The 12,063-nt window shown below is 45.9% G+C and overlaps 1 protein-coding gene across 4 annotated transcripts in view; it reads left to right on the forward strand.

Moving 5' to 3' along the window:
* The first annotated feature begins 537 nt into the window (after window positions 1-537).
* The window catches only part of UNC79 (unc-79 subunit of NALCN channel complex), a 302,015-nt gene continuing 290,489 nt past the window's right edge, over window positions 538-12,063 (forward strand). For all 4 annotated transcript variants that reach the window (XM_077268206.1, XM_077268222.1, XM_077268215.1 and 1 more), the window contains exon 1: window positions 538-915. In XM_077268206.1, coding sequence (XP_077124321.1) covers window positions 894-915 — 22 coding nt within the window. In that variant the 5' untranslated portion in view covers window positions 538-893. The remainder of the gene's footprint in view (window positions 916-12,063) is intronic.

Here is a 12,063-nt window from a genome sequence, read left to right on the forward strand (position 1 = left end):
TTTTATGCTAATTTTCAGCTGCTTTTCACAGTACCAGCAAAGCCTATGAGATTTCAGAAATCTGGTGCAGACACATTGGTTTTTTGTTTGATCAGTATTTTGTGCTTCGCTGCGTTTTTTTTTTTACATAGAGCAGGTCACTTCTTTCAGCGTTTCTGCTGCATTTTTTCACCCATTGACTTGAAACGCACCAAAAAAATTAGCATAAAATAACGCAGCAAAATTACGCAGCAAAAAAGTCCTGTGTGAACTTACCCTAAACGTGAGGAGTTTCCCATAGCAACCAATCAGGTTGAAGGTTTCAGTGAGATGACAGGAGGAATCTAATTGGTTGCCAGGGGCATCTCCTCATCAGAGTTCTGAGACGTTGCACATAGCAACTAATCAGATTGAAGCTTTCAATTTACTTCAGGTGAGAGGATGGATCTGATTGGCTGCTGGAAGCATCCTCTTCTCGACAGGGTTGTTTGCTTATTCCCCCTCACAGTGACTGTATATAAGGTGTGGACCTGACTCAGGAGGACACATACATGTGGTACATACAGTGAGCGGGTGGGTACAGAGGTATATACAGAGGTATATACAGAGGTATATACAGAGGTATATACAGAGGTATATACAGGCTATGCGCCCACCACTGTGTCAGTCACTGTCATCACTCGCTTCTCCGACTGGGATTGGCTACTAGAGGCTCCGCCCCTCAGTCAGCACCACCCCGTTGCTGATTCGGCCTCTGTCGCCTCAGCCCCGATGTCTCCGGTGACCGCACAGCCGCCCAGCTCCGGGGCTCAGGGCCCGCACTAGCACCACGCTCCGGCCTCTCCGGGACACGGGGAGAGCGCGGACCCGCCAGCATCACGGACCCCAGCGCCAGACGCCTCCAGCTGGACGTCATGTCTACCAAAGCCGAGCAGTGTGAGTGAGCTGTCCGCGGTGCTGAGGAGGTGGGGCGGTGGTGATATGGGGGCAGCCTGGTGACATGGGGGGGCCTGGTGATTTGGGCGAGGGGAGATGATAATATGAGGGGCAGTCTGGTAATATTGGGGGGCAGCCCAGTAATATGGGAGCAGCCTGGTGATGGGGGGGGGGGGGGGGGTCAGCTCGGTTATATGTGGTGGGGTGGAGGGGCAGCCCGGTGATATTTGGAGGCAGCCCGGTGATATGGGGGAGGGGAGAGGGTGGTAGGGGGTAATAATAATAATAATCTTTATTTTTATATAGCGCTAACATATTACGGGTAGCCTGGTGATATGGGGGGAGACCGATGATATGGGGGCTGCCTGGTGATATGGGGGAGGGGAGAGGGTGGTAGGGGGTAGCCTGGTGATATGGGGGGAGACCTATGATATGGGGGCAGACCAATGATATGGGGGCTGCCTGGTGATATGGGGGAGGGGAGAGGGTGGTAGGGGGTAGCCTAATATGGGGGGGGGCAGCCTGGTGATATGGGAGGCAGACCAATGACGTGAGGGGTCAACCTGGTGATATGGGGGAGCAGCCTGGTGATTTGGGGGGCAGCCCAGTGATTTGGGGAGCAGCCTGATGATATGGGGGTAGCCTGATAATATGGGGAGTAGAGATGGTAATATGAGGGGCAGCCTATTGATATGGGGGGCAGCCTGGTAACATGGTGGAGGGGAGATGGTGATATGGGGGGGGGGCAGCCCAGTGATATGGGGGAGGGAAGACAGTAATATGGGGGGCAGCCTGATAATATTGGGGTATCTTGGTGATATGGGGGGGCAGCCTGTTAATATGGGCGAGAGGACATGGTAATATGGGGGGCAGCCTGGTGATATAGGGGCAGCCTGGTAACGTCGTGGTGGGGAGACAGTGATATGGGGGGGGGAGCAGCCCAGTGATATGGGGAGGGGAGACAGTAATATGGGGGAAGCCTGATAATATGGGGGCATCTTGGTGATATGGGGGGGCAGCCTGGTAATATGGGGAGGAGAGACGATAATAGGGGGCAGCCTGATAATAAGGGGGCAGCCTGGCGATATGGGGGGCATCATGATAATATGGGGGGGCAGCCCGGTGATATAGGGGCAGTCTCCGATTATGGGGTGTAGCCTGGTAATATGAGAGCCAGATAACATGGGGGCAGACCGATGATGTGGGGGCAGGGGCAGCCTGGTAATATGGGGGCAGCCTGGTAATATGTGGGGTAACCTGTTAATATGGGGGAAAGCCTGGTGATATGTGGGCAACCTGGTAATATGGGGGCACACAAATGATATGGGGGCAGCCCAGTGATATGGGGCCAGCATGGTAGTATGGGGGGGCAGCCGAGTGATATGGGGGCAGCTTGGCAATGTGAGGGGCAGCCAGTTATTATGGGGGCCATATAATGATGAGGGATATTATTGGGGTCAGAAAGAATATAACAGGAATCAGCTTGGTAATTTGGGGGTGATAATGAATATAGTGAATATAACACTGGGGAACAATTTGAAAAAAAAATTCTGTTGAGTTAGGTTTTTGAGCTGATTTATACTAAAATTGGCATGCTGATTCCAAAAATGTAGTCAGTTTTTTTCTAGCACGTCAAGTTTTTCCTCCACAACTTTCCTGCCAGAGAAGCACAATTGCACTGATATCTGTAATAAGACTTGTTATCTCATTACAATTTGACAATTCGATATTATATATCCTGTGTAAAAAACATGATAGTGTTAAAAAACATATTTGTCATGCCTATTTCTTATATATTTCATTTTTTGTTCATATTTGTACTATTTAAAAAAAAACCAACACTTTTTAGGTACAGTAGTTTACATATTTTTGAGAAGACAAAAAAATCCTATAGTTCAAAAACTTGACGTGATAGAGAAAAACTGAGATCATTTCTGGATTCAGCATCCAAAAATTAATTAAAGGGAACCTGTCACCACGTTTTTGGAAGATGGGATAAAAATAGCGTTAAATAGGGGCAGAGGTGGGCATTACATTAGTGTGTTTGTTATGCGTTTATTACCCACCTAAGTTGCCGAAATACGTTTGCAAAGTCTCCGTTTTCGCCTGTCAATCAGGCTGGTCTGGTCAAAAGGGCGTCTTGTCTTCTCCCAGATTTTGCGTAGTTTTCCGTTGGTGGCGTAGTGGTGTGCGCATGCCCAAAGTCCCGAATCCTCTGCCAGGGGATTTAAAAGAGCGCGCTGTTTGTTTTCATTGGTGATCGGTGGGCGCGGCCATCTTCCTTTGGCCGCGCGTGCGCAGAAGCGGCGCTCTGCTGGCCTTGGCTTCAGGAAAATGGCCGCGGGATGCCGCGCGTGCGCAGATGGATATCGCGGTGGCCATTTTCCTGAAGCCGCGGCCAGCAGAGCGCCGCTTCTGCGCACGCGCGGCCAAAGGAAGATGGCCGCGCCCACCGATCACCAATGAAAACGAACAGCGCGCTCTTTTAAATCCCCTGGCAGAGGATTCGGGACCTTGGGCATGCGCACACCACTACGCCACCAACGGAAAACTACGCAAAATCTGGGGGAAGACAACGCCCTTTTGACCAGACCAGCCTGATTGACAGGCGAAAACGGAGACTTTGCAAACGTATTTCGGCAACTTAGGTGGGTAATAAACGCATAACAAACACACTAATGTAATGCCCACCTCTGCCCCTATTTAACGCTATTTTTATCCCATCTTCCAAAAACGTGGTGACAGGTTCCCTTTAAGAACAGTTGTCTGACCTAACTCTTAAAAAATTGTGTTCCCCATAATCTGTAAGTTGCCAATGTTGCTGAGCCTCATTAATAATCATGCTCGTACATCATACTGCAGTGCACATTGCCCTGCTCAGCCGGATGCTTTGAAGAATAAGGATTTAGCACAGAGACTTCTAGTCTGTAAGTGAAGGACAAATGGAAATCATCAGATGATCCTGGCCATTGTTATATAAACCTGACTCTTTGTAATCCACAATACTATTTTGGTTTGAGCAAACCAAAGCCCTCATTGAATACTGCAGGAGAAAATCAGGCCTTTATCACTATGCTCTCTGTACACCTATTTCTTTTTTTCCCTTCTTATTCTTTTTAATTGCAACTATTATTCTAAGGCCGGGGTCACACTACCGTAGAATACGGACGAGTGCTATGTGAGAAAACATCCAATAGCACTCGGCCCAGTGTTAATCTATGGGGCAGCTCACATCACCGGATTTTTTCCTCATGCATATTCTATGTGCGTATATCGTCCGAGACTCGCCAATGCAAGCCTATGGGTGCGAGAGACACCACACGGACCATTTGTCTAGCTTGCGACAAATACACACACATTTTCCTCATTTCAGCCCATTGAGCCACTAAATTCAATGGGGAAATGTAAGTGAGAAATGTAAAGCCATACGGATGTCATACGGATACATAGGTGTGAGGAAATCACATAATCGCATTACACACAGAGACCATACGGAGAACACTCGTGCGACTCTCGGCAGGGAGACTCGGACCGATTTTTCATAGGTCAAGTGTGACCCAAGCCTAATAGTTTATTCAAATCGACTGTGAAGACCGGATGTTTGCTAGTACAGATTTCCATTTTAGGGCTTGATATGATGGGGTCACTCTTACAATATAAGGGATATATATGGGGGTTACGCAGGTGATATAGAGTCACCTCTGTAGCATAGAGGTCACCTCATTACTATGGGTGTCTCCCTTATAATATGTTGGTGAAATAGTAATGGAGCTAATATAGAATATAATGGGGATCAATCCAGTGATATCGGGGGTTATATAGAATACAATAGGTGTGAGCACAGTAGTATTTGGGTCATATAGAATATAATGGAGTCAGATCGGTATTATCTGGGTCATATAGACTATAATGGGGGTCAGACCTGTAATATTGGGGCAATGCAGAATATAATGGGGTCAGCTTGGTATTATCTGGGTCATATAGACTATAATGGGGGTCAGACCTGCAATATAGGGCAATGTAGAATATAGTGGGGTCAGTCCGGTAATATCTGGGGTAATGGAGAATGTAATGGGTTCCACCCAGTAAGATCTTGGTCATATAGAATATAATGGGGGTGAGACCTGTAATATTGGGGCAATGCAGAATATAATGGGGTCAGTCCGGTAATATCTGAGGCAATGGAGAATATAATGGGTTCTACCCGGTAAGATCTGGGTCATATAGAATATAATGGGGATCAACCCAGCGATATCCGGGGTTATATAGAATACAATAGGTGTGAGCACAGTAGTATGTGGCTCATATAATATAGAATATAATGGGGGTCAGCCTGTAATATCTGGGTCATATAGAATATAATGAGGGTCAACCCGGTAATATTGGGGCAATGTAGAATATAATGGGGTCAGTCCGGTAATATCCTATGATGTCAATTACACCCCTCTCTCATCTTTTTAAGTGGGAGAACTTGCACAAAATGGTGGCTGACTAAATATTTTTTTCCCCACTGTATATAGAATACAATAGGCATGAGCACAGTAGTATATGGGTCATATAATATAGAATATAATAAGAGTCAGCCCGGTATTTTCTGGGTCATATAGAATATAATGGGGGTCAGCCCGGTAATATTGGGGAAATGCAGAATATAATGGGGTCAGTCCGGTAATATCTTGGTCATATAGAATATAATGGGGGTCAGCCCGGTAATATTGGGGAAATGCAGAATATAATGGGGTCAGTCCGGTAATATCTTGGTCATATAGACTATAATGGGGGTCAACCCAGTGATATCGGGGGTTGTATAGAATGCAATAGGTGTGAGCACAGTAGTATGTGGGTCATATAGAATATAATGGGGGCAATGTAGAATATGATGGGGGTCAGCTTTATTATATTTGGTGTGATGTAGAATATAGTGATGAGCGAGTGTACTTGTTGCTCGGTTTTCCTGAGCACGCTCGGGTGACCTCCGAGTATTTATGACTGCTCTGAGATTTAGTTTTCATCACGGAAGCTGAATGATTTACAGCTACTAGCCAGGCTGAGTACATGTGGGGGTTGCCTGGTTGCTAGGGAATCCCCACATGTAATCAAGCAGGCTAGTAGCTGTAAATCATGCAGCTGCCGCAATGAAAACTAAATCTCTGAGCAGTCATAAATACTCGGAGGTCACCCGAGCGTGCTCAGGAAAACCCGAGCGACGAGTACAGTCGCTCATCACTAGTAGAATATCATAAATATTGGGGTCATATGGAGATGTGGTATAGACCTATAATATAGGGGGTCATGTAGAAGATAATAATGTGAATCAGCCTGGTAATATCTATAGGTGAACATTCGGTCATATATATACAGTTTCATGATGTGTAACAAAGGGTGAAATGATTTTGCCTTTGACGTTCATCCATATGCAATGATTTGAAATTAATTTAATGCTTCCCTAATCCTCCACATTCATGCTAATCCCCCACGTCTCCCATCCTCTCTTGGAGAAAGATAAAATGCGATAGAATCACGTGCGCTGCCCTGTGTCCTGCTACAATGCTCTCTTCTTTTAAAGGGAACCTGACACCTAATACACACTGCTGATCCAGGGGCAGCATAATTACAGCCATGTATGTTTGACTCGGAAACACTGCGGCGTTTCATAGAAAACCATACTTTAGATGCTGTCCAGGACCGAGCCACATAATAGTTGGGCGGGTCCTTGGTGGCTTCTCTCAGCAGTGCCTAAGGCTAGGTTCACATTGCGTTAGGGCAATCCGTTTAGCGCTAGCGCTAGCGGATTGCGCTAACGCAATGTATTTTTATGGATCGCGTTTGGGGGTCGCGTTAACGTCCCCGCTCTCGCAGATCCCCGATCTGCGAGAGCGGGGAAGGCTAGGTTCACATTGCGTTAGGGCAATCCGTTTAGCGCTAGCGCTAGCGGATTGCGCTAACGCAATGTATTTTTATGGATCGCGTTTGGGGGTCGCGTTAACGTCCCCGCTCTCGCAGATCCCCGATCTGCGAGAGCGGGGAACGGACCTCGGGCGCGCCGCGGACGCTGCAAGCAGCGTCCGAGGCGCGTCACAGAAGAACGGCACATCACTAGCGCGAGCCGAAAAAGGCACGCGCTAGTGATGCGCTGCTTTCGAAATTAACATTGCTGTCAATGGGTGCGCTAACGGACCCGTTGCACGGCGTTAATTGCGACATTTTCGCCGTGCAACGCTGTCCGTTAGCGATCACCCATTAACGCAATGTGAACCCAGCCGAACGGACCTCGGGCGCGCCGCGGACGCTGCAAGCAGCGTCTGAGGCGCGTCACAGAAGAACGGCACATCACTAGCGCGAGCCGAAAAAGGCACGCGCTAGTGATGCGCTGCTGGCGAAATTAACATTGCTGTCAATGGGTGCGCTAACAGACCCCTTGCACGGCGTTAATTGCGACATTTTCGCCGTGCAACGCTGTCCGTTAGCGATCACCCATTAACGCAATGTGAACCCAGCCTATAGATCTGTCACCAAACACGCACGCAAGGAGAGACCTATTAGTCACTGGCAGAAGCCACCAGGGACTCACCTGTCCCACTAGTCTCTTGTGTGGCTCGGACCCAGGCAGCTACTAATGTATGTTTTTTTCTGAAATCACATGGATGAAATCATGCAGCCTGGGGATCAACAACATCTATCAGCTGATAGGTTCCCTTTAACCTTTGAACTACTCCCTTGACTATGCCATATCTCCATCATTTGGCCACACGTCAGACACAGAATCCCTAGCTGATTTGATTATTTCTTGTGTTTTATCTTCAGCTCCTGATGTGCTAATAAAGCCCAGGATTATTACATTGGCGCTGGAATCAAATGTTCTGTTTCTCTTCAGGGGGTAAATTATACTGAGATTGCAGTAGTCAGTAAAAGTGGTGATTTGTGCTGAAATGGAGAAATCACTTGTTACATTATTGTGTTTTGCTATTGACATTGGTTTATTGAAATCAACGAATAGTTTGTAAACTTAGCTAAAAGATTGAAATTCCCTGAAATTCATTTCAGGGCTCCATACTGAATGTTTATGGGTACGTGCCTACAATCAGTAATAGAAGCATTTTGGACACAGCACAAATTGCGCTGCTTTCAAAACGTTGCGTTGTACAGTACAGGCACAGTGGACGGATTTATAGAAATCCCATGCCCACTGTGCTTCTATGTGACGCAGCGAAAATGCACTGCTTCCAAAGCGCTGCTACTTCTTGATTGTGGGAACATAGCCTATTACATTTTACCTGCACTGATACTTTGTATTGGACTTGAATTCAGGAAGCTTAGCTCACAGACGATTATCCACACTGGATAAAAGAGTGAGGGTATGTTTCCACGTGGCGTATTTGCTACGGATATGGCTTCTTTCACACTAGCGTCGGGCTCGGCCCGTCGCCGTGCGTCGGGCCGAGGTCCCCGACGCTAGCGTTGTCCCCGCCGCACAACGGGGGCAGCGGATGCATTTTTCCAGCGCATCCGCTGCCCCATTGTGAGGTGCGGGGAAGTGCGGGGAGGTGGGGGCGGAGTTCCGGCCGCGCATGCGCGGTCGGAAAAAGCGGACCGTCGTGAGCAAAAAACGTTACATGTAGCGTCTTTTGCTCCCGACGGTCCGCCACTGCACGACGCATTCGTCGCACGACGGGTGCGACGTGTAGCAATCCGTCACAATGCGTCGCTTCATGTTAATCAATGGTGAAAAAACGCATCCTGCAAACACTTTTGCAGGATGCGTTTTTTCGGCAAAACGACGCATTGTGACGGAATGCAGTTAACGCTAGTGTGAAAGTAGCCTTAGCCGCTGTGTACAGCCTCAACGTCCAATCCGCAGCAGCCAGATGTTACAGCATAGTGGAGGGGATTTTATGAAATCCCATATCCACTATGCGTACAAAGACGCAGGTGGCAAACCTGCGATTACGCACATGCGGCGCGTCTTTATAGACCGCAGCATGTCTATTTTTCTTGCGGACACTGTGCGTCTCCGCAAGATAAATAGAACCATTCTATGTATAGGACGCAGTGATTCCGCATGGTTCAATGGACACATGGGGAATCACCGCGCGTATACAAAATCCGGCAGCGCTTTGGACGGAGCAGGGATCCGCTGCGATCGAAGTGCTGCCAGAACGCCATGTGGAAACATAACCTAACAGACCCTCAGATGTGAGATGTACTAGCTCATGACCGGCTTTCAGCCTCTCGATGTAAGCAGGAAAGTTTCAATCTACTAACAACAAGCAGAGGTCTTGAAAATGCTCATAGGCCAACTATATTGGGAGGATACTGAACTTTACATTGTATAATAAGTGACATCAATCCTACAGTCGACTGCCTGCAGTAATAGCTGATAACAGGGAGTAATCGATTACACAGGTCAACAAAAAAAAATTTTTTTTCTGGTGTCCAAAATATTTTAATGAATTTGGGGTATTTTTGGGGTGCTGATTCTGAATATGCTATCAGTTTTGCCAGATTGGCTCAAGTTTTTGAGATTTTTGGTATCTTATTTATAGCACTTGTTGGTAAATGCGACGCATCATCTCATTAATTTCTTTGGATTAGTACTTGAACTGAGCAGTTCTCAATATAGTTTTGTGTTAATTAGTGTTCTAAAAGTTTGTTCATAGCTTGATTTTTGCACTAACTTTATGTTGTTGTCTGTTTTCCAGTGAAAAGCATGAACTCATCAAGAAGAAGTTGTCTTAACGATCCAGACTCATTCTGTTACATTTGTGGTGAATACACACTGCCAAAACATAGAAGAAACATAACAGACTTCGTAAAAAAAGTGTATTTTGCCTATTTTGGGGTTATGCTTGGGGACCAAGACAAGTTTTGGGCACCACACATAGTGTGCAAAGCATGTATCGAATTATTACGAAAATGGAGCAAAGGACAAAGAAAAAGCTTCAAATTTGGTGTTCCAATGGTGTGGAGAGAGACAAAAAATCATCATGATGACTGTTATTTCTGTGCAGTGCAAGTGCAAGGATTCAATAAGCATAAGAAACGAAAATGGGAGTAACATGGAATCTGCAAGAAGGCCTGTCCCTCATTGTGAAGATGTGCCTGTACCTGTGTTTACCATAAATAACAGTCATCATGATGATTTTTTGGCTCTCTCCACACCATTGGAACACCAAATTTGAAGCTTTTTCTTTGTCCTTTGCTCCATTTTCGTAATAATTCGATACATGCTTTGCACACTATGTGTGGTGCCCAAAACTTGTCTTGGTCCCCAAGCATAACCCCAAAATAGGCAAAATACACTTTTTTTACGAAGTCTGTTATGTTTCTTCTATGTTTTGGCAGTGTGTATTCACCACAAATGTAACAGAATGAGTCTGGATCGTTAAGACAACTTCTTCTTGATGAGTTCATGCTTTTCACTGGAAAACAGACAACAACATAAAGTTAGTGCAAAAATCAAGCTATGAACAAACTTTTAGAACACTAATTAACACAAAACTATATTGAGAACTGCTCAGTTCAAGTACTAATCCAAAGAAATTAATGAGATGATGCGTCGCATTTACCAACAAGTGCTATAAATAAGATACCAAAAATCTCAAAAACTTGAGCCAATCTGGCAAAACTGATGACATATTCAGAATCAGCACCCCAAAAATACCCTAAATTCGATGAAATATCTTTGGCACCAAAAATGCTGTTGACCAGTGTTATTGTAACCTGTTCTACAGTCGACTGCCTGCAGGAATGGCTGATGACAGGGAGTAATTGATTATAGTTTCCTGTTTTACAGTCGCCTTCCCCAGTAATGGCTGATAACAGAAAGTATTAGATTACACAGGTCTGCAAAAAAATTTTTTTCAAGAGCTGTTTTGGTTATTCCACGTAATCTTTATGTTTTTTTTTAACCATAAAATTTTTATTTTATTAAACATGGTATAACAAAACAGGGTCGTACAAGTATTTAGTTTCTGTATAGTGTGCATGAATAATAAACGATATAAACGATGTAAGGCTATAAATGACCTTAATTTTACAAAGACGTAAATGACAAAGACAAGACAAGACAGTAAGGAGTAGAAGGAGGGGATGGGAAGGAAAAAAAAAAAAAAAAAGGGAAAAACCTCAGTTAAATCGACTAATCAAATCCGAACTCAGCCGCACTACAGGTCGGATCCCGCTGCATAATAATCCCACGGGGACCATATTGCCTGGAAGCGCACCACCGAGTCATTTAGTAAGGCTGTAAGGTGTTCCATCCTTCTGACATCCATGATCCGTCTAATGAGGATCTGAAGCGAAGGGGGACTCGGCTGCCTCCAAAAACGCGCAATCAGGCATCTGGCCGCCGTAAGGATATGTTGCAATAATCTATTGGAAAGTTTGCCCATACCCGGCGCCCCGTGACCCAGGAGAAGCACCAGCGGGTTTAGTTCTATATCTGTATGCAATACCTTGTCAATGAGGGACTTAGCTTGACCCCAAAAAGGCACAATTTTTGGGCATGACCAGAATATGTGCATGAGGGACCCAGTGCTTCCTCCACATCTCCAACAGGAGGGAGGGACAGAGGGAATCAGTCCATGCAGAAACTCTGGAGTGTGATACCAGTGCATTAGTATCTTATAGATATTTTCTCTATAGAGAGTACACACTGACGATTTTGCGGCATTCCTCCAAATGACAGACCACTCTCGGGGAGAAATACGCCGCTCCAGGGCGGCCTCCCACTTGCGCATGTATAGAAAAGATTCACCAGACCCATCCCGTGGATCCGATAAAAGGTTATAAATTTCTGAGATCAGACCCCTGGTGTTCACGCCCCTCCTGCAAATTTTCTCGAAATCCGTGGGGATCGAAGCTCCCGCTTTACCATATAGGGAGTTAGCAAAATCTCTGATTTGTAGATATTGAAAGAATTCCCTGTTGGAAATCGAGAAATGTTGCTTAAGATAATCAAAGGAGTGAATCTCCATGGTCTCCCCATCTATAATATCCGCAAATCTAAATAGGCCCGCTTTAAGCCAAGGGTGAACCATAGGAGACTCTAAACTGCTTGGGAGCTGTGGATGATAGCTGAAGGACACAAGGGGGGAGCAAGGTGACATGAGGGCGAATCTCCGTGTGCAGGTATTCCAAATGTCACGG

The sequence above is a fragment of the Ranitomeya variabilis genome, chromosome 1 (assembly GCF_051348905.1).
Source record: "Ranitomeya variabilis isolate aRanVar5 chromosome 1, aRanVar5.hap1, whole genome shotgun sequence".
In the NCBI taxonomy this organism is placed as follows: Eukaryota; Metazoa; Chordata; class Amphibia; order Anura; family Dendrobatidae; genus Ranitomeya; species Ranitomeya variabilis.